This window comes from Schistocerca piceifrons, chromosome 2, assembly GCF_021461385.2.
Source record: "Schistocerca piceifrons isolate TAMUIC-IGC-003096 chromosome 2, iqSchPice1.1, whole genome shotgun sequence".
In the NCBI taxonomy this organism is placed as follows: Eukaryota; Metazoa; Arthropoda; class Insecta; order Orthoptera; family Acrididae; genus Schistocerca; species Schistocerca piceifrons.
Window position 1 is genome coordinate 115,827,513 of NC_060139.1, and position 23,917 is coordinate 115,851,429.

Below are 23,917 nucleotides of genomic sequence, written 5' to 3' on the forward strand. Positions count from 1 at the left end.
AAACAAAGTAACTCTCAATGTAAAGAAAACAAATACAATATGCTTTAGAATGAACAGAAAACAGAATCCCTTAAATTTAAAACTCGATAACATCTCCATAGATGATGTACCTACAACAAAATCCTTAGGGTTGCATATTGACTGCCAAATGAAGTGGAATTATCATGATATGAAACTCTCAAAATAGGTATCCATAACATGTTATGCCCTTTGAATCCTTGTATCCACATGCAGTAGTGAATGGCTGAGAACCGTATACTTTAGTTATGTTCATACAGTAATCAGTTATGGTATTATTTTCTGAGGAAACAGTGCTCAGAATTTACAAAAGGTATTTAAAATGCAAACGAGAGCAGTAAGAATTATAACAAAAAGCCGTAAGCGGGCCCACTAGTAGTTAGATTTTGTATGTTCTGGCTCACTAGCTCAATTTTATGAAAATAAAAATATCGTTCGTTAACACTCACGATATTTGTTATCTTCACAAAATTGACCTAGTTATCCAGAACATACAAAATCTAACTACTATCCTTTTTACCTAATAATAATATAATAATAACAATAATAAAAAATCATTTATCTTGAATACATTTCCCACAGGTGAATGTAATACAATTAAATAAATTAGGTAATTAACTATTATCATAAAAAATAATTTTGTAAAAAATTTTTTAGATCATTTTCTTACGCCCAAAAATTGTCCTATTTTTCTGTAAAAAAGATGCTTTTTAAAATTATTTGCAAAACAAATATTTAAAAAGGCATTTTTAGAACATTTTCTAAGCCCTAAAAATTGACCTATTTTTGACTTTTGCGAAAAACATGTTTTTTAAGATTATACTAAAGAGTAAGTATATAAAAATAATTTTTGACAACTTTTTCTTAGTCCCAAAAATTGTCCTATTTTTGACTTTTGTGAAAAACGTGTTTTTTAAAAATTATTCTTAAAACAATGTTTTAAAAAAGCATTGTTAGATCATTTTCTTAGACCCAAAAATTGTATTATTTTTGGCTTTTGTGAAAAACGTGTTTTTCAAAATGATATTCAAGAATAAGGATATAAAATTATTTACTTTCTTCTTTAGCAGCTATAAGATTATTATGATTTGTTGTTCTACCACATTTAATTTTACTATGTTCTTTGCAGCATTCTTTATGTACATATTTATGTCCACCTGTTCGATATTTATCTTTATAAAATTCCTCAATAGTTTTTTAAATCATACATTCGCTACACTGTCTTAATTGAGGCTTGGCGCAGCCTAAAGTCTGCTTTAGCTGTCGCTTAGTGTTGTCCATTTAAAGAATATAAATTTTTTTCACTATTTGAAAACTGCAAAACCTCCAACACAATGTCCTACACATATTCTGTGTTTCGGACTCCTGTGACCCTATGTACACAGCGGCTTTTCGCGGATGATGCTGTAGTATACAGAGAAGTTGCAGCATTAGAAAATTGTAGCGAAATGCAGGAAGATCTGCAGCGGATAGGCACTTGGTGCAGGGAGTGGCAACTGACCCTTAACATAGACAAATGTAATGTATTGCGAATACATAGAAAGAAGGATCCTTTATTGTATGATTATATGATAGCGGAACAAACACTGGTAGCAGTTACTTCTGTAAAATATCTGGGAGTATGCGTGCGGAACGATTTGAAGTGGAATGATCATATAAAATTAATTGATGGTAAGGCAGGTACCAGGTTGAGATTCATTGGGAGAGTCCTTAGAAAATGTAGTCCATCAACAAAGGAGGTGGCTTACAAAACACTCGTTTGACCTATACTTGAGTATCGCTCATCAGTGTGGGATCCGTATCAGATCGGGTTGACGGAGGAGATAGAGAAGATCCAAAGAAGAGCGGTGTGTTTCGTCGCAGGGTTATTTGGTAACCGTGATAGCGTTACGGAGATGTTTAACAAACTCAAGTGGCAGACTCTGCAAGAGAGGGGCTCTGCATCGTGGTGTAGCTTGCTCACCAGGTTTCTAGAGGGTGTGTTTCTGGATGAGGTATCGAATATATTGCTTCCCTCTACTTACACCTCCCGAGGAGATCACGAATGTAAAATTAGAGAGATTAGAGCGCGCACGGAGGCTTTCAGACAGTCGTTCTTCCCGCGAACCATACGCGACTGGAACAGGAAAGGGAGGTAATGACAGTGGCACGTAAAGTGCCCTCCGCCACACACCGTTGGGTGGCTTGTGGAGTATAAATGTAGATGTAGATTAACAGAACCGCTTCTTTTATTCGGCCTGTCATTAAGTACATAGGCGATTGTGTTGGATATTTTAGCCAAATGGGTAGCACTCTCCACACAAATACGTTATAATGACCTTTGATATGCGCACTCTCATTGGTCAACAAATGTGTGAAGTTTGGCTGAAGTAAAGGAGCTTGAAGAATATATATATAATTGGAGTTCTACTAACAAAGTATCTTCTAAAAATCAACTTCTTCATCAATTTATTTAAGGCTCAAAGTCATTATTTTCTTAACATTATTTGATTTTAAAATTAGAGAACAAGCCTGAACAATTAATTAATAGAGAAAATTACTTGAAAGTAAAGTATGTTCCCACATTAAAGTAAATGAAACTTACTTCAGTGCCATCTGTTGACAGAAGTTAGAATTTAGTTAGTCCAGACTAATGCTCACAGATGTCTCTATAAGTACAGTTATATATAAAAACAAAGATGAGGTGACTTACTGAACAAAAGCGCTGGCAGGTCGATAGACACACAAACAAACACAAACATACACACAAAATTCAAGCTTTCGCAACAAACTGTTGCCTCATCAGGAAAGAGGGAAGGAGAGGGGAAGACGAAAGGAAGTGGGTTTTAAAGGAGAGGGTAAGGAGTCATTCCAATCCCGGGAGCGGAAAGACTTACCTTAGGGGGAAAAAAGGACAGGTATACACTCGCACACACGCACATATCCATCCACACATACACATGTATTATTATTTGGCGGATTAATATTCCAGATTTATTGGGGAAAAACTTTATTTCTATCATTTTTTAAATAACTATTTCGTAGTTTAACATTATTAAATAATGACGAATCAACTAACTGATTATTTTTACAATTTGTTTGAAGTGTAACAAATACGAAGTATGGCATATCAAATTCTGTAGAGTTATAGTAATTTGTAATATCTAGTTCAAAACTGTTTTTACCAGATAAACCAGCAACTTCTTGTGTTTGAAGTTCATAAAAAAAAAAAATAGGAATTTTTGGATTTTTAAGAATGATTTCACGTTGTTCAAGTTCATAATTTGGTTCATATTTAACAACTGGTACACGAATTTCATAGATTCTATAACTATTTTTCCTTCTTTAGGAAGTGTATCTTTTATTTCAATTCCAGCATCATTTTTACCAGGTCAATGAAGAATTACGTCTCCAGAAGATGAACTACTTGTAAAAACTACAATTAAGTCTCCTTCAAACATAATTTCTTTATAATCTTTAAAAAAATCCACGAAGTAATGATAATGGATAAAACTTAGTATAACAAATGAAGAAAAAAAAGATGTTCAATTCTAGATAAAATATTATTTCTTTTCTTTCTCATTATAAAATCAAACAGTTTTGCTACATAATAATCAATTAATTTTTTGTTTGATTTTCCATCATAAGTTGGATAATGTTCCATCATTTCCAACAATACTAAAATTCATATACAATTGTGCTTGATTTGAATTGAAGCCCACCATCACCAATATTTATTTCAATTTCTGTATCTTTGCTAGGAACATTTATATTATTTTTAGTTCTCTCATTCACAGGGAATGAACAGAATTGATAACTTCCAATTTTATTCATGACGCAGTCTAAGATTGTTTTAGCAATTACTTATTTATTAAGGGAAAAAATTAGGATATTTCTAAAACAACTGTTACAGTAGCACCATTAAAGTCAATTAAACCATCATTTTCGTCATTTACAGTAACTTCTAAATCTTGAATTGTATCAAAAATAGGAACATCTACAGGATATTTTGGTTCATAAATTATTGGTCCACCAAATTCTGCATTATGTTTAAATGAAGCAATAATATTAGTTTCTTCGTGAAAATGATCATTAAATTAAAATTTATATTTATTAATTCAAAAGGAATTATTTTAGGAACATCTTCATCTAAGGTTTTTTCATTAGCTAAAACAACTTGATTATTAAAACCAAGTAAACTTCCAATACATCCAAATACAAATTTACATCACTTTCAATAAGAATTCTATTTAAAATTTCATCTACTTTAAGGTGTATATTAGGTTTTTTCGAATGAATAAATTTTTCTAAATTTTTCAAACTATATTGACCTACAGAAATTTCTATCGTTTCACCATCACAATAAAGTTTATTATTTTATGTTGTAAAATTTGGTGTTAAAAAAGTTGAATAAAAAACCAACTAATGAAACATTAGTATAATTTTCATGTATTGGAACAGTTAATATATTACTAAGTATACTTGATTTATCACTAAGTTGAAACAATCTACTCATTAATACTGAAAGAATTATTAATAAATGAACAAAACAGATTGGGAACCTAAAATAAGTAAAAAAAAAAAACAAACATGGTAAACTTTTATCAAATTCTATTAGATGTGCAATAATTAGACCAAATGGTTGCAGAAAAACAACATTAATAGTTGATAATTATATTTTAGCACCAGGTTGGTTAAATTGGAATAAAATTAAACATTTATATGTTTATCCAAAAAGCTTAGAACAGCCAAAATATCAAGAATTTATAAAACAATGTAAAAAAACTTAAGATAAAATTAATGAAAATATTGTTAGTTTTATTGAAAATAATGAAGAAATTATTCCTTTAGATGAATGCGAAAATAATTCAGTTGTTGTATTCGATGATTTCATTCTTGAAAACCAGGATATGATTACAGAATATTTTACTAGAGGCAGACACAAAGGTATAGATTGTTTTTATTTAGCTCAAACTTATTCAAAAATACCAAAACAGTTAGTCAGATCCAATCTAAATTTTTTAAATATCTTTAGACAAGATGATACAAATTTAAATCATATTTATCATGAATTTGTTGGTGGAGATTGAAAGTTTGATAATTATAAAGAAACGTGTAGTAAATGTTGGAATGATAAGTTTGGATTTTTCACAATAGACATGACTAGAAATCAAATGAAGGTAAGTTCAGAAATAAAATACAATATTTTATAAATCTTTAATTATTTTTACCTCTAATAAATCAACACTTTAAAAATGATATTACATATCTATTAAATGAATTTAAAGAAGCTCTTGATTACTTAAAAAATATGAAAAATTGAAAAAAATTAGAATCAGTTTAAGGTCAACATTTTACAAATTGTTCATGGTGTAACGATAATGCTACATGTGGACCAGACACATGTGGTCGTTGTTATTATAATAGATGTATAAGTAAAACGCATTACCTTATTAATTTTTATAAACATAAACATAAATGTTAAACATAAACATTAAACGTAAACGTGAAACGTTAAACAAACATAATTAATGTTTTTTCTTCCTTAATAAATGTTTGCAAAGTATGATGAAAAGGTTGTTACACTATCTAAACAAAATAGAAAGAAAGCCAAAGAATTAAAAGAACAATTTAAGGTTTGGAAAAAGCAACTGAGAACAGAATATGAAAAATATAAAAAGGAAGATCAACCTGTTATTGAAAAAGTAAAACAAGGTATTGAAGGATTAGGAGTTAACGTTCTGAAAGCAACTGAAGAAAATAAGAAGTTGAAAAACATAAAGAAAATTATGATATTTTTCCTATTCCATCAACACCATCAGAATCTTCATTTGAAAAAAGTTTATTTAATACTGAAAGTCCATCACCACAAACACGAAAAAAACTTGAAGAAATGCTGAAAAAAGTAGAAGAAAAGGAGAAATAAAAATTGAGTCAAAAACAGATTTGACCTCAAATGACATATAATGTTCCAACAATAACAAAGTATATTCGTTCTATCAATGATAAAGCTTTTGAATTACGTTTTGAAAGTGGTAAACACCATATAGGAGATTCTGAAGTTAAATTTAACAATGACAACATCCTAATCATTGAAAAAGATTATAAAGCAACTGATGACTTAATGAAACTCTTGACTGAAACTAATGTTGAAGATGAATATGAAGCAAATGCCTTTGATAATTATGAAGACATCTTAATATTAACAAATGCCATATATCAAAATAATGATCCTAATTCTAATAAACCTAAATCAAGTAGAAGTGAGAAATATGAACGAATAATCAATCCAATATGGCAGAAAATCAAAAAATCTAGTGCACCTGAGAAAATGGGTAAAGGTTTAATTAAAAAATATACAGATAAATCAATTGAATATGTTTGGATGAATGATGTTAGACAATTAATTGATAGATTAGCAATAATTCATGGTGAAGAACTTGCTGGAAATAAGAATTATCATAATGAAAATGTTAGAATTGCACAAATGTTAACAAATAAATTTAGTGATTTCATAATCGATAATCCAAAAGGAATTCCATATTTAATTAGATTTTTGAATAATCTTCCACATACGTTTTGGAAAAGTGATAAATATGGAAAAGGATTAGGAAATACTTTCATTAACAAATTGCCATTTGAAATGCATCTTCCTGGTTATAATTATTGTGGTCCAGGAAGTAAATCTGAATAAAGATTAGCTAAAGGTATAAATCCATTAGCCGTAGTGCTGAATCTATCCACTCCACAGAGGACGCAGAGTTTGTTACACAGCAGGGATTCAAACTGTCTTCCCTGGTTGGTGGTGATAGATTTAGGGCGGCGAAACAGAGCTATTCAGGAGGATACGAATGTGCGTGCTACGGAATCCGCTGTGATGTCCTGCAGGGTATTGCCTCCACCCAACATGTAACGCGGTCAATGACGGACAGGCTATGCCTGAAACCATCAGACACGGGTAACGGTCTACAAGGCCACATGTACATGTTGGAAGCGGCCTTTCAGGATGTCGAATTTACCTAGACTGGGTTGTGTGTGACTGCCGACTTTGCTGCGCTGGCACTGTAAACAAGCACGAGCCCAAGTACGACAATCCCACTTCACACCTGGTCACACAAAGCGTTCTGTAACCAGGCATGTAGTAGCCTTAGCACCAGGACGTGCCAGGTTATGTAAAGTAGTAAACAATTGGCGATGCGGCGCAGGAGGAACAATAGGCCGGGCGGTGCCATGGATGTATCACACCACAGTGGCCTGGCCAAGCACGGTAGGTTGCACGAAACGATCTGAAGGGAAGTATCTGGGTCCTGTTGGAGGTTGTGCAGTTCGGTGTCACTGTCCTGTAAGTTGGCCAATTCGTCGAAATTAGTGAGGTCCAAAATTGCAGTGATACGTGATAGGTAGTCAGCCACCACATTTTCTGAACCTAGAATGTAACGGATGTCTGTTGTGTATTGGCAAATTAAGTCCATTTGCCAAAACCTACGTGGGGGAAGGAAGGTCAGCAGTGGGGTTACGGATAGCCTCAGCGAGGGGGCGATGGTCTGTGAAAATTGTTATATTCCTTCCTTCAATGTCTGTGCAGAAATATTTTACAGCTTCATAAACTGCAAGCAATTCTCTGTCAAATGCTGACCATTTACGTTGAGCTGTAGATAGTTTTTTGGAAAAAAACCAGAGTGGTTGTGTCGTGTCATTGACACGCTGTTGGAGGACTGCAACGATTGCAAAATCACTTGCATCCACTGTAATAGAGATGCAGGCATCTGGGAAAGGGTGGGCGAGAGTGACACCACGTGCTAACGCTGATTTAAGGTCTTCAAAAGCTCTCACCATGTTGTCAGACCACTGTACTCGGCGACTGCCAGAGGTTTGTTTCCCGGCCAATGCATCAGTCAAAGGGGCTGGAATTGCTGCCACCATCGGCAGGTTACGATGGTAGAAATTGACAGTTCCTAAAAACCAGCATAATTCGTGAAACAACACTGGGAGAGGTAGATCACGAATGCAGTCAACCTGCTCCTGCGAGGGGCATATACCATCTGAGGAGACAGTGTACCCCAGAAAAGTGACAGCGGTGCAGCGGAGTTGTGACTTGTCATTGTTGATCTAGACTCCGTTACGTGTCAGTAAGTCCTGTATCGTGGCCAGGTGGAGTTCATGTTCCCTGTCAGAGGGGGAGAAAATTAGTATGTTGTCGAGGTATGCGTTGTAATATGTGCAGTTAAACAGAAGTGAGTCTATAAAATGTTGCCAAGTTTGGGCCATAAGGCATGTAACAAAATTCGTACAGGCCAAAAGGTGTGATCACTGCTGTCTTTGGTATGTCACTCTGTTCCATTGGTATCTGTAAATATGCCTTGCAGCAGTCCAAGACACTGAAGATGCGTGCTCTGCTAAGTACTTGCGCAAAGTCTCGTATTTGAGGTATCGGATAATCGTCTAATACCGACCGCGCGTTGAGGTGATGATAGTCGCCGCAGAGCCGCACTGTGCCGTCCTTTTTGTGGACTAAATGTATGGGCAAGGACCAGTTACAGTCCAATGGGTGAACAACACCTGCCCGTATAAGTTTCTCCACTGCGGCTTTAGCAAGGCGTAGTTTATGTGGTGGCAGTCGGCGTGCTTTATGGCGCACTGGTGGACCATCTGTTGTGACAATTTTGTGTGTCATGCCATTTGTGATAGCGTTCAGCTCGGCTGGCGAACTCGCTTGGGGGCCATTGTGAATGGGAATCAGTAGCACACAAGAGTCACTAACCTGGTGTGCTGGGGAAGCTGTCTGCATCGGTGGCGACAAAATTCCACGAGGTGCATCTCGAGTGTTGGATGGTGGCTGCATTGACAGGCATTGTACGAGGAATCGTGCCTTGGTGAGGGCTTGCATAGCCAACGATATGGCACGGTTCAGTTCGGTGTTGTGAGCATGGAGATCGTCGACTCCAGGGCATTTGGGCTGGAGCTGGGCAATGGAAGTTGTGACGCTGTCCGCACGTGAAGAGCACTCGATGGGAGCTGTGTCAAAGTCATTGGGAAGCTGAGGAGGAGGGGGGGGGGGGGAGGGTGGCGAAGAGGTGACTGAACATGCAATATGAGAGGACTGACTGAAGATCTGGAGACAGTCCGAAGTGGAAAAGAAAGTCAATGCCTAATACTGGATCTTCGACGTCAGCCACGTAGAAGGACCAAGTGAACTGTTTGCCAGGTATGAGTTCAATTGGTAGCTTGGCCAAACCATCAACACGAAGTGGCGACTTATTTGCTGCTCGAAGGGACAGTTTGGTTGGTGTCTTGTCCTTTACAGAAAATGTGGAAGGTATGACACTAACATCTGCTCCGGCATCGACGAGAAAATACCAGCGTGAACCTAAATCCAAGGCGTACAGACGTCCTTCTGAGGTGGGAGATCTGACAGAATGCAACGTCTGTGGGCGCCCCTGCATGTGTCCGCAGGGCGTGGCGCCTACTGAGGTCCACGTGCGGCATTTGGGAACATGCAGGGTGGACGGCAGTTGCGAGCGGCGTCCCTGAAAGTGGAGTGGAACCAGCATATGCGTGAGTCAGCTGTACTCATCCCGCCAGCCGAAGCGTCAGGTGAGGGGAAGGCGGGGCGGGCAGGCGCTAGCCTAGTTGGGGTGGGGAGAAGCTGTTGCTGACCCGCTGGCGGTTCCCGGTCTTGGCCGCTAGGTGGCTGCTGTTCCGTGTGCTGTCCGCGATACTCATGTGCCCGGCCACTACCGCCTGACAGTGGAAGTATAATCACAGGATTACCAACCTCGGCGGTATTAGGTGCTGCGTTGCATGGAGGGAGGTGGCTGTGTCAAATAATGGCGTATGCCTGGTCTGCCAGCCATAGTTTATCCATGAGTGACGCTGCGGTATGTGGAAGCAAATGTAACTGCAGTTCTTGCGGCAGCTTCACCAACCGCAATGCCCAGAGTAATAAGTTCGGCAAGATCTTGGTACTGAACTGCACATGCAAGCGTCGCCACAGCTGTGAGGGTGTTCTGTCCCCTAAAGTCTCGTCGTAAATTATGTTGTGAATTGTATCGGCTGGCGGACAAGAGAGGCGTTCGATGAGTAATATATGAGCAGAGGCATATTTTTTGCTCTTGGGTGGGTTCAGCAACAAGTCACTGATGAGATCAGGGTGGTCATGCTGGTGGTTCACGAAACACACAAAACGAGTGCTGTCATCCGCAATACTGTGTATGTCCAACATGTTGTCCACCAAGCTAAACCACATCACTGGGTTGTCCGGTTGTAACGGCGGCAGCTTCGGAAAATGACCAGGAGCCAGTGCTTGCGAGACTGTAGGGAAGGCACGAAGCGTACAGGGGTTCTGAACGGTGTTCACTGGTGGGAACTGTGCCTCAGTGATGGGCGAGGTGTTGCGTTGAACATCCGTTAGCTGTGTAGGTGAGACATGGTATCCAGTCCTTGTAGGCATGGAAGCTGTACGGCCACACGACGAGCACGGCACGGCAGGTGCGGAAGGATCAACCGCCGATGCAGCCAAAATCTTGAGCGGAGGCACAAGATCATGATTGAGCGCCGAGTGGTGGGGCGGAAGCACGGCAGGTGCGTCACCCAAGGTGTGCGCGGGGCGGCCAGACAGATAGGTGTATAAATGGCCCGGTGCGGTTGGCGCGAGTGTCCCTTCGACTGGTGTGGAGGGAGACACATTAAATGGCAGGCCGCTCTGAGGAGGGGGTGGCCATGAGTGTGGACCCAGAAACTGGAGAGCCGCGTGGTCCATGTTGTGCGGTAGAAACTCGGGCGAGGGGTATCTGGGGTCTTGTGCTGGAGGAGCATTCTGTCGAGCGTAGAATGCTGTAGAAGGTGTCCGCGATGATGTGTACAGTACCCGGCAGAGGTTAGAGTTCTCCGGCCAGGCGAGGCAAACACCAGAGATATGAACATTCCCGGTGTATTAGTAGCACATGGGGTAAAGCGTTGCACTTCACAGTCAAATGTCCATTCTGTGGTCGCGGTGTCCTCCACTGCCGGAAAAACTGGAGGCTGCAACATTGTCTATTGGCACGAGACCGGTGATACACAGCAAGCGATTGCAACATATTTTCGTGACTCGGGGTCATCAATGTGGTTTTTTTTTACTATAGCGATGGACCACGCACAGAAAACTCCAACTTATTACGATAAGACACTTTTATTAAGGTTCGTATAATTACAGAAAACACAAGAAAAACAATGCAGAAATTCACGGCACGCATATCACTCCTCAAGTCATAGACCGGACTACCAAAGAAGCTCGAGTCCCCAAAGACCATTTACTCTGCACTTCGCCGGTGAAGTTACTGGTGGTCGACTGTTGGCACAGATATAAAATAGCTTTGTGACACTGTTAGAAGTGAAGAGATCTGCCAAGGTCTGAATAAATTGGAAATGCCTTAAGGAGTGCAATTCTGGATCAGAAACAGGTATAACAAATGCCTGAATTGTGTTGAAATAGATGACAAAAAGTCACAGTTGTTTATAACAGATAATGTTTTGAAGATGAAATGTGCTCACAACAGTGCTCTTCAAGATAGTCAGTTCCTCTAAAGCTAACGCTAATGGTTCAAGAGTTTTTTTGGTGCTATAAAAACTCTTGCTAATTATCAATTTTTCAGTTTTTTTTTAAATATGCGAAATCCTGATGTTGGTTTGGTTTCCTAGGTATGGCTTATAAAGAGCACTTGTTTGATACAAGGCTTTTGTGTGTATTTTTCTTTGAAAATCATCTCTACTAATTGTTTTATGGCGATGGACTTGAATGTTTAACATTGAAGGTTCCTGGTGTGTCTTCAGAAAATATATGCTTTCAAAATATAGATACATAGTAGGTCATGATTTTTAGTTCCTCAAAAAAATTCTTGTATGATTTATATGTGCCATTCTTTATTATTTTTATTACTCTATTTTGAAGTATAATTGTGTGTGTGGCTAGACTGGTATCACACAAAACATGATGCCATCTCCTAACATGATATGCATGAGTGCAAAGTAGCAGCGTAACACAGCATCAATACTATAGGAATTTTTAAGCAGTCTAAGAACATAACAATGCAGCCTAAATTTTTTTCTACATTTCTGTATGTTTAGCCCACCTTTAATGTTCATTTGGTGATACTCTTAAAAATTTCAATCTGGTTCAAAGGAAATCTACTGAGCGTTACATTGTATAAAACACACTGTGAGTTTTAGTCCAAATACCCCTTAAAAATTTATGTGAAATTAATGTATAATTTGTCTGTTTATGCAAAAATAAATTTAAAATATGTGGTTATGACATTTAAACCACATCATTCTAATTTTTGCTGAGTTTCTGAATTACGTAGATTTTTGATAATTCTGGTGACTTACAGTCTCACTTAGCCCATAGTCTTCACTGTACTGCAGTCACAGGATGTTGCATATGTAAATATCCACAAAACAAGTCTGTCAGAATCCAAAGAATTTGATGAGACATGAACAGTGTTGAACCACAGAAGAGTCATTCGCACTGCGGCATCTCTCTAGACCTGAGTATTTTGTATTACAGATCAAGAACATGCGCAACGTAATCTTGGACACAACCACTCCAAAGAGAAGAAGGAAAAGATTAAGAAAACTGGAAACTCACAAAAAGTTTATTAGAAAGTACAACTGAGCTCATGGTGAAGCATACGTATCTGTATCTGGCAATAAAGTGCCTAAAAAACAATGTTCCTTGGATCCTTATGGTTGCCAATTGCAGTGCATACTATGATTTCTACGCAAAGGAGACAGAAAATTTTTGACAGCTATTATGACATGGTTTGGTCTGTAAAAAATGCATTTATAAGAGGACAAGTTGAAGAACACGATTTTAGTTGGAGAGAGAGTAAAACTGATGTTTCTTGATGCAGTATGACAAGAGTATACTGGCTTCAAGATGAAAATTGTGAAGACAAATTAGTATGCAAAACATTCTTTCAGGGAACACTATCAGTGTGTGATGGTAGTATAACCAATGCACTTAAGAGGAAGAAGGTGAGCGGAACACCAGAAAGTGACAGAAGAAGCAAACATGTGCTGCATAACAAAACCAAATCTACGAACGATGAGTGAGTTTGTAGATTTACTGAAAAGTTTCCCACGTACAAGAGCCATTATTGTCACTGAGATATCTCACGCAAATATTTCTCGTCTTATCTCAATATGGCTGTAATGTTCAAGCTCTAGAAGGAAGAGTGCAATGTGAACGGTCACAGGGCAGTTTCATTGTATGTGTTTCACCATATTTTCAACGCAAGATTCATCCCACATTTTAAACGAGCAAAAGAGGACAACTGCCAGACCTAGGATGAATTTCAAGCAAAGATGACGAGTTTACCAAATGGCCCTGAAAAAAATGAACTGTTTGCGCAACACAAACTTTATTTAAGGAAAAGCAGAAGCTTTGAAAGAGATGAAGAAGAGGGACACAAGTGAAGCAGCTCAATCTAATGGTGCGAAACAAGTTCTTGTTTTTGATTTACAGAAAACACTTCTTGAGTCACTATTAAAAACAAGTGTACCTTATTAGAAACATCATTTATTGGTCTACAGTCAAGAAGCACATGATGAAGTTAATAACACTGGTCATATGAACATCGGGGGTGAACATACTGCTTTCTGTGGGTCAGAAGAAATTACCTCATGCCTCTTATAGCATACCAGAAATTGTCTCCCACTACCAACAAAAGAAGTAATACTCTACAGTGATAGTTGTGGTGGCCAAAACAAACACATTAAAATGGCACTGATGTTAAGCTGTATTTTACAGGAAACTAAAATGCAAGAGATACAACAAAAGTTTTTTCTTCCTGGCCACAGTTTTTCTACTTGTGATCAACATTTTGGCATTATTGAAAGGGAAAAGAAATCCCATCCTTACATTTTTCACCAAGATGACTGATCTATAGTGATTGAAAATGCAAGGAAGAATCTGCCAAAATTTGTGGTTCATAGAATGACTATTGATTTATTTTCAGTTCAAAATCCTTGGATGAAAACGTTACCAATAGGAAAGTAAATATGAAAAATGACAAAGTAGAATGGTTGATAATACGAAGGCTAAGGATTCATAAAGAACATCCAAAAATTATATTCTATACATAAAACTGCTTCGAAGATGTTGGTATCAGTGCACTAGACATCAGTGGCGGCTGACGTATCAGTGCACAAGGGCACGTGAACATCATAACTTTGATCCTTGCAGATTTATTGGTTATCTTTATTTGAATGTTGTGAAACATAACATAGATGAGATAAACTGAAATATTCAGCCCTTAAATCAACTGCGCTGCTGCTCCTCTAGACTCCGTGAAACTTGGCATCAGATTTGTGGGCACATCTTCAGTTATGCAAGTTTTAAGGAACTTCCACAAATGCACAGCTTGCATGATGTAATTGCCTTATGTGTCAAATGTATATGGATTTGATTAACAGTGTGCACAGTTTGGCCAGTATTACACTGTCTTTTTCTTTGTCAAAGTTGATATGTCAAATAGTTATGTCAAAGAAATTTGATGGTGTAATAGAGAGCTTTGTCAAATCTCGCCTGTTGTCAAATAAATATGATCAAAGCCGTTTATCTTCTGTTCACTGCAATGTGAAATGTAACCGCTTGGAGCGCTGGCATCGCTACAACTATTTTATGTCTCTGGAGTGTGTTTGTAAACATGTAACATGGCTTCAAAGTTGGTGTGTTCATGCACCACTTTTTTTTTTAATAAACTTGCTTCGACAACAGGTGGAGGTGGGGGGGGGGGGGGGGGAAGCGGGGGGGGGGGGGGGAAGCAGAGGCACAGTGCATGATATTGTGTGTTGGTGGGCAGGTCGAATATGCTGATGCTGCAGGTGACTTCATGCCCACACTCACAGCTACAGCCATCCACCTCTACATCTGGAAACATCCAGGCAGCTTTTCAGCAAGTCGGAATGGAGGATGTGGTAACACTCTAAAATAAAATATTCTTTCTTAGCTTTCCATTCTCTTTTGTTTATTTTTGACCTCTGGATATAACAAGTTAAAAAGCGCTTCATCTGTTTCATGTTTTTTTATTAATTTTGTAGTTGTTGAAACACTAATTCCATTAATTATATTATTCAAAAAAAAAAAATGGTTCTTATTGCGCATATAGTATACTAAACACATATTTCCCTTCATGTATTCCCTTCTTCAGTGCTTTATAAATCACTTCACATGTTTCTGGAATTATTTTGGTTAATGTGCAATGCGATATTCCACTGCTGTGTTGTAAACTAGAGTAGCTCTCTCCTGTATCAATAAATCCCACTGTCACATTTTACCTGTCTTCTGCACATGTAGCATATCTGAAGAGAGTATTCTGTCTTGTAATATGAGAAACCACTTTACTGAAATACACTCTCATCCATTCATAAGTCATTTATATATAACACTTGACATCCTCCACTATCAGGCCTCGTAACAAATTTCTCTGAATGCTTTCACTATCTCAACGTACTTCCTGACTTCATCCAAGTTTGTTTCCTTTTTTATCCCCACTTTTCTTCCAAATACACTCACAGTGCAATTGTGGTACTGGGAACTGCAGCGCATAATAACAAGTTGTTGTCTGCCATCTTGAAATTTGATAAAAAATATCATGACTGTGTAATACCTCTTTTCAGCACCACTTCAAAGATCTTTGTCAAAGAAATTTGATGAATATTTGATCGTATTTCTTTGTCAAAGAAATATGATAATGTAATACCAGCCTTTGTAGCTATGCCTTACTACCCAACTACAAGTCTGTGCCACTAGCGGGTAGCACACTGCGGCAGATGGTGATCTTGGTCCATTCGGCAGTGGGCATAAAGTAAGTTAGATGGTAGCACAGTCCTTACATATGTCAATTCATTCACTATACTGTAAACATAGACTGGATGTCTTTCTTATGTTGTTATTACTATTATTAATATTATTGGCAGTGGCTGCAGTTGTTTACATTTGTTCATAATCATAGCTGTTATACAGCTGGTGCTGTTTCATACTTTCAGATTTATCTGAATCAAAAAATTTGTGAACATCCAAAATGTATACTGACAAGCCACCACTGCTAGACATTGCCAGAAATTTGAGTTGAGAACATCCTAGCCGCAAATTCCTACAAAGTTTACAATTATTATATCCTAATGGCACAAAAGGATCAAAGGAAAAAAATCAAGGATTTGCAAAGTGTTTGAAGTTTGTGCCACAGCAACATTGTTAGTTTTACATGTCTCTTCAAGGAGCAGGGGAAGGAATCCCTGCACAGTGACAGTGATGAAGACCCAATGACGTGAGTGGGACAAAACAAGAGATATGAAGATGCATGACATGGAACAAAGCAGGAGAGTTGAAGATACAGTGACACAATGATAACTCAGTGATATGAGTGGGCTAAATTGTTAATGCGGATACTAAGAATTAACAAAAATGGAAAATCCAGGGTGGAATGTAACAATATTAGAGAAGGAAAGTTGCTACATGGCATATAGCGGCGATGCTGAGTTGCGATATGCACAATTGTGTGAATCTTTTTGTTGTGCCTATCACGACTCAGCATCTCCACTATATAGTGAGTAGCAACTTCCCTTCTCTAATATTGTTGCTAAATAAGTAATCTGTGATCTTATATGTTCAATTTGTACTTTCACAAAGCTACGATTTTAATGTGTGACATATCTGCCTATCAAGTGCCTAAGAAACAAAAGCTCTGACTTGTATGCATTATGTTGATCAGTTTGATACACTTTTTCATATAAATGTTATGAATATGTTACCTGATAAATGACAAAATGTGAGCAATGAGTGAGTGCCACAGTGATATTATAACAGTGGTGCATGAATGTGAGTAAATTATTAATAGTTTATTCTTGGAAAAAGATTTAGTATGAAGTTTAAGGTTACAGAATTAAGTTTATTGTGCCTATGGATTATGTCTAGTGGCATTGAGACTAGCATAGCAAGTGGAATAATATGTGACGGTTGGAAGTTAGAAAGTAGTCAGTAGAAAGGAGAAGAAAAAAAGCGTGTGTGTGTATTAATCATTCGTTATCAGAAATAAGTGTTCAGTGAAATAACTTTTTTTTATTTAACTGTTATCTTCCAAACATTTACAGTTCCAATCTTTAAAGTAGTAGTGAGTGACATGGCACATGAAGATTCAGTCCCTGCTCCCCTACACTGATGACTTACAAAGATTAATAGTTAGATATAAGATAAAGAAATCTCACCTCAAAGGTGAAGACATGAAAGGCAATTTGATAAAGCAATAATAATGTGAAGAGGAATGAAGAACAATCAAGACTTTAATGTAGAAAACTCAGCGAGGAGAGTAGGGTCTCCCAGAAATGTAACTACAAACAAAGGTAAAACAAAAAGAGGCCCAGTTTAAGATCCAAGTGCTCCATCCAAAACATAAGCAATATGATGTTTAGATTAGGGCTGATGAGATTAATAAACATCTAACCCAGGCACCAGGGGAGTTATGGTAATATTACTCCCCATCCTCAGCTTAGTAGAAGCTGTTATTGAGTCTGAGTCTGAGATACACAGTTGTTCATTCGGCTTTAATCAAAGTACAAGGAATATTAATGTTGATGCTCTAACCAACAAGAACACCTATGAATGCAAAATTTTGTAAGGGGAAGACCTAATTTTCTGCTTAGAGTCAAATAGTGTTATTTAAGTACAGGAAGTGGAGATGAAATCTAGTAATATAAATTTATTGATTGTTCATGGGTACTTCGATGTAAGGAACCCCTGATCTCCAGTGGTTTACTTCCAGGTAAGTGGCATCATAGTTGAGGTAGCATAAGAAAACCCCTGACAGTTGCAGTGGGCTGGGCATGGCCACTTTGCTTGCCTACCTCAAGAAACAGTAATACAATTTTGTAAACTTCTCTATGGCAATACCTAATTGTTGACACAACTCCACACATGACTACTGTTTTCACCTGCAGCCATTCATGCTTTGCAGTTGAAAGCTTGCGACAGTGTTGCCAGTTGCTAGAGATCACCTTACACTGACTTGACACAGAGATGTCATCAACATGAGCCTTAAAAACATTTGGTGTGTTAATGAAATATAGGCCATGGACATATCTTGTTACACTAAGGCAATTTGCTATTGCAATATCATAATACAGTAGAAACTATCACCAGTTATGATGTTGATAGACTTCTTCATTTGGAACCACATCAAAAGACTGATCTGTGGGACTCCATTTAACACTGCCATAGACCTGGTTTCTGTCATGTAGTTACTGAAATTGTTCATCATTCTCCTAAACTGCTAGAGTGCATGCCACAATCCATGATGAAAGACTGTGTAGTCTTCTGTCTTAATCATAGCTATTAACATTTTGAACAAAATCCATGATGAAAGACTGTGTAGTCTTCTGTCTTAATCATAGCTATTAACATTTTGAACAACTGTTTTAAGGAAACATCACTATACAGCAGTTTGACAGATACTGAACAATATTGTACAGAAGTGTATTCTATTTGCCTGTGGATAATTAATTTGCTTTTTCTCCATCTGTTCTTATACATATATGTACTAGTCATCAGATGTAAGGAAATAGTTCTTTACATATCAGATATCTTCCCATACTAAGTTTCTAATAAACAAATAGGTATCCCCGTGTTTTGCCTGGGTTTGTCGAAGTTAGCTATAGAGTTGCTATGGAATGTAGCAAGTAATAAAGTATAGTGTCACAGCACTGGCTGAGCCTGTTTTCCAGGCCGCTTTCCATCTGGTGAAGAAGACAATGTAATAGTGACCACAGAACAGAGACCAGACACAGATACTTGCAGCTGTTCCTAGCTAATGAAAAATTTTATATTGATAGATGATGAAAGAAATATCTGGGACACAGGGCAAATCCAATGGCAACAGATTGAGACGTAACAGTCCATTGAAACCCATTTAAAACACGTATTTTTTTTTATCCAATTTGAAATAAACAGGAATCACTGATGTAAACAAAAAAGGTACACCTATACTTATAAAATCTTACAATGAAACTAGTTACTAAGCTATAATTGTATTGAAGTATATAAGTCCTGTAATTGGTAGGAATATTTAGGATTAATGTAATTAGGCGAAATCTGGAACAAATGATTGAGTACAATGGTCAAAGACATTTCTTTGAAACTAAGATGGATTTGTGTTAAAACAGTATCTAAATTAAAGTCTGTGGTATTTAAATGAAAAACCAACTGAGAGAATCAGAATTGAGTAGAAAATTAAAATGTAATTAGCGAAAATATTGTAAGTGGTGTGTAAACATAGGCAGTTCTTTAGGTGTTTTGTCAATAATAAATAAAAGACCTATGTTGCCACATTCAGTGGGAGACTTGGAAACATATACATTGATGGGAACATTTTCCAAACCATGTATCTTTCGCATTTTACAAAAATAGTACAAGTATTGTTAATATTTCATATTTTGAGTATTTACACACCTCCAAAATGTCAATTGCTTGAACATTATGTATTTTCTCTATAAGAGCCAGTACAACTGTTGAAATATGTCATTAATTTTGAGGCAACAGTTTTAATTGTAATTTTATTAAAAAAAACCTTTATAACAATATCGAGAATATAAAGGGGCAGTCATGTTGGCATTGGAGGGCAGTGTCTTATGAGATGTTGTGCAAGAAGCATGTAATTGCTTAAGTAAGATGTACGTCAGTGTTGTGAGCATGACAGTATTTCTGAGTTTTGTCAAAGTAGCATAATAATTATGATGTGATATAGAATAAAGGTTCTGAAACATAATGTTTGTATTAAACCAAGTTACAGTGGACATGAAGGAACACAGTGCTTGTGGCAGCAACAGATAAAAACCAGTTGGATGAGTACACCCTAAATAATTATAAGGATTTTTAATAATAATTTCACATGATGAAATTTTGGGCCAGACCAGGACTCGAACCTGGATTTCCTGCATTACACCAGCAGTCACCTTAACCGCCTTGGATATCTGAGCATGTCCCCTGTCCAACCCAAGTCTCCGTATGACACAAGCGAAAGAGTTGTGCCCCCTATCCATTATCCACTTGCTCACAGCCTGACATGTTCCCACCAGGGCTCAAATATTGTTGTGCATATGGATTGTGTCTGTTCTATTGGGGATCCATGTATGAAAGAAAAGACACTGCTGTTTCAGTTAGCTGCTGTATTTGGTACATGATGAAAGAAGTATCTGACATTTAGCTGCAGTGGGGCATTGAGCAAGCTCAACAGCGACAGATGAAAATTTGTGCCATACCAGGAGCCAAACCCAGATTTCAGCTTTACGCAAGTGGTCGCCTTAACCAAGTCAGCTTTCTGAGCACACTGCCCATCCAATCTCCAATCCTCATTATGCTGCTACAGAGTAGCAGCTCCTATCCACTAATCCCCTTGCTCAAAGCCTAACTGTATTCTTGTACAGGTTCAAATACTGTTGTGCATCTGCACTGAAATATCAAAGCTGTCTGGCACAGATATATAACAGGCTTGTATTGTTAGCCTATAAACAGATTTTAGTAATACTTACAAATGTATTTTTTGTGCAAATATACATTTTTTAAAAATGGAACAATGCTATAGACATTAACAAACTAAAAGTAGGGCAAATAAGAATGTCAGTGGTATTTGTAAGATTCTAGTGAGAGTCATTTACAAGATATCATATTTTGAAAAGTTCTCACACCAACACTTGTACAATACCTGTGATAACACACACTAAAGAACAACAGGAGTGCATACACTAGTTACATGTACTGTGACCAGTAACAAGACAACTGAGCACCACAAGTTGTGTTCAAAATGGCCATCAGCAGCAGCAATACAAGTTTCCAGTCTGGTATGGAACAACTGCTGCACAAGTGCTAGCATTTCAGCAGAGATGACCGAGCCGGCTGCAGTAATATGTAATTGTGCGTGATTAGCTGTAGTCGGTATATCCTTTTAGACAGCATCTTTCAGCTTTTCCCACAGAAAAAAGTCTACTGGCATCAAATCCAGTGAATGGCCCAGCTAAGTTACAGAACCTCTGCATCCAATCCAACAATTTGGAAACAATTGGTGAAGACATGTGGTAATACTTTGCACACTATGGGTACCACAGGTTTCTCCTAGTCTGCAGATTAATGTCTTCTAGCATCCAAAGAAGATGGTCTGTTAGGAGGCCGCAATGCTTGGGCACGTCCAGTGTTCCATCTATGAAACACAGGCCTGTGTGTTCATGCTTCAGTATCCCACACCACACATTTGCACTCCATGGATGCTGACGTTCCACCTGACAGAGTCAACGGGGATTGTCAACAGACCAGTTGGGACTTGCCACTATTGGAGCTATCACTGTAGGAATTTTGTGGATGTTGTTTTTACTTATATTGAAATGAAGGAGATTTTCCATCTGAATTACAGCTTTCAGTTCTCATTTCTGCATACTGGTTATGAGAGTTTGAATTGTGATAAATGACCATTGTCTTATTCAGAGTTAGAGAGACTTTATAAACACTTTTTTGGCGACTGACAGCAGATTTCTTTCTTGTATACTGAGGAAATTATTTAAGCCATTGTGCACACAAACAAACTGACAAAAATTGTATGAAAAACATCAATTTGTAGTTGGAATATCTACACAAGACAGAAATTACCTTGCAATGAGTGAAGATTCTCACAGTTATTATTCAAATAAAATAAAAGCAATCTGATTTGTCGTTATTGGAACTATCATAATATTACAACATTAATAATCAAAATATCACTGTTGTTAATCATGCTCAAACCTTCATCTCTGCTATCACTGTAGGAATTTTGTGGATGTTGTTTTTACTTATATTGAAATGAATGAGATTTTCCAGCTGGCTAAAACTTTCTGGAACTTCAGATACTTGATTATTTTCAACAGTGAGCCACCTATAAAAATACAATACAAACACTGTTAGCAAAACCCATTCCATATTCACTGTATAGTTTTTTTCAAGAAATGAATTATTTGAATGATGCAGTTTGACACTGCTAACTACCTAAGTGAACCTAAGTAGCCAATCTCTTCTGGTAGCTGCATCAGAAGATTCCCTCTTATTCCAAGAGTGTTCAGCATTTGAAGATTTCTTATTTCTGGTGGCAGAGCTACCAGGCCCATGTGGTTAATCCACAAGACTTCAAGGTTCTTCAGATTCCCTATCTCTGCTGTAAGATGCTTCATGGGATTATAGCTTAGGTTGAGAAAAACAATATTTGTCAGATTATTTAGGGGTGATGGCAATTTTGATAAATTGTTGTTGTCCACTGCTAAATATTCCAAATTTCGAAGCTGAAGTAGTTCTGTTGGTAATGTATTTAATTTATTATCATTAAGGAATAGCCCCACTATATTTTTTATACCAAAAAGCCTCTCTGGTAGTCTTGTAAGCTCAAAACTGTTCAGTTTGATCCATGGGCGCTCTTTTGACTGTGCACTTTCTAAAACTGCAAGAACACATTGTTCTCGAATAAATTCAAGTAATGTTGCCATTTAATACCTGAAAAAGAAGATAAATTAATGCTGTAAATGCAGTAATGTTGATTATATTGATGCTGTTGGTTGTGATAGCAGGCTGTAGATAAACAGTCAGAGGTAAATTAAATATGTAGGAAATGAAAACTTTGAGGTTTGCCAATGACAATGTAATTCTGTCAGAGACAGTAAAGGACCTGGAAAAGCAATTGAACGGAATGGACAGTGTCTTGTAAGATGGATATAAGATGACAAAAGCAAAAAGAGGATAATGGAATGTAGTCTAATTAAATCAGGTGATGCTAAGGGAATTACGCGGGCCGTTCAGAAAGTAACCTCCGGTTGATTTAAAAAAATACACCAAGTTAAATAAAAATATTTTAATATATACATCTTACAACTACATCTTTGCACTATTTTTCTACATAGTCTCCATAGCGATTGAGGCACTTATCGTATCTCTTCACAAGCTTTGAAATTCCTTCTGCATAAAAATCACCCGCTTGTGCCTGGAGCCAGCCTGTGACCGCATCTTTGAGCTCTTCGTCGTCATCAAACCGCTGTGACCCGAGCAATTTCTTCAAATGCATGAAGAGGTGATAATCACTTGGCGCCAGGTCTGGGCTGTAAGGTGGATGGTTGATAACGTCCCACTTGAACGACTCAAGAAGGGCCGTTGTTCTGCGAGCAGAGTGAGGACGGGCGTTATCGTGCAAAAAAACGATACCGGAAGTCAGCATACCACGGCGTTTGTTCTGTATAGCCCGTCGTAACTTTTTTATTGTTTCACAGTACACGTCTTGATTAATGGTCGTACCACGTTCCATGAATTCAACCAACAACACCCCTTTGGCATCCCAAAACACCGTTGCCATCAGTTTTCTGGCAGAAAAATCTTGCGAGGCTTTTCTTGGTTTGGTAGGCGAATTTGAATGTGCCCACATCTTTGATTGTTCTTTTGTCTCAGGGTTCACGTACTTAATCCAGGTTTCGTCACCGGTCACGATTCTGTTTAACAATGGTTCTCCTTCGTCCTCATAACGAGACAGAAAGTCTAATGCAGAGGCCATTCTTTGAGTTTTGTGGTGGTCGGTAAGAATTTTGGGCACCCATCGTGCACAGAACTTACGGTAACCCAATCTTGCTGTCACTATCTCGTACAAGAGAGTCTTAGAAATCTGTGGAAAACCAGTAGACAACTCCGACATTGAGAAACGTCGATTTTCACGAACTTTTGCATCAACTGTCTGAACGAGTTCGTCAGTCACCAATGATGGTCTACCACTCCTCTCTTCATCATGAACGTTTTCTCGTCCACTTTTAAATAAACGTACCCATTCACGGACAACTCCTTCACTCATAACTCTTGGTCCGTACACGTCACAAAGCTCACGATGAATAGCTG

General features: G+C 37.7%; 1 protein-coding gene across 7 annotated transcripts in view; it reads right to left on the minus strand.

The window, feature by feature from the left end:
* The window catches only part of LOC124776416 (leucine-rich repeat protein SHOC-2-like), a 189,297-nt gene that overhangs the window by 128,393 nt on the left and 36,987 nt on the right, over nt 1-23,917 (minus strand). For 6 of the 7 annotated variants that reach the window (XR_007015617.1, XM_047251405.1, XM_047251403.1 and 3 more), the window contains exons 2-3: nt 22,040-22,537; nt 21,800-21,929 (exon numbers count right to left, since the gene is read on the minus strand). Coding sequence is in view for 6 of the 7 variants with exons in the window: in XM_047251405.1 (XP_047107361.1) it covers nt 21,800-21,929; nt 22,040-22,530 (621 nt within the window). In the remaining variant the exon portion in view is untranslated. Of the gene's footprint in view, nt 1-21,799; nt 21,930-22,039; nt 22,538-23,917 lie in introns of those variants that run through there. The other variant, XM_047251409.1, reaches the window with a different exon arrangement.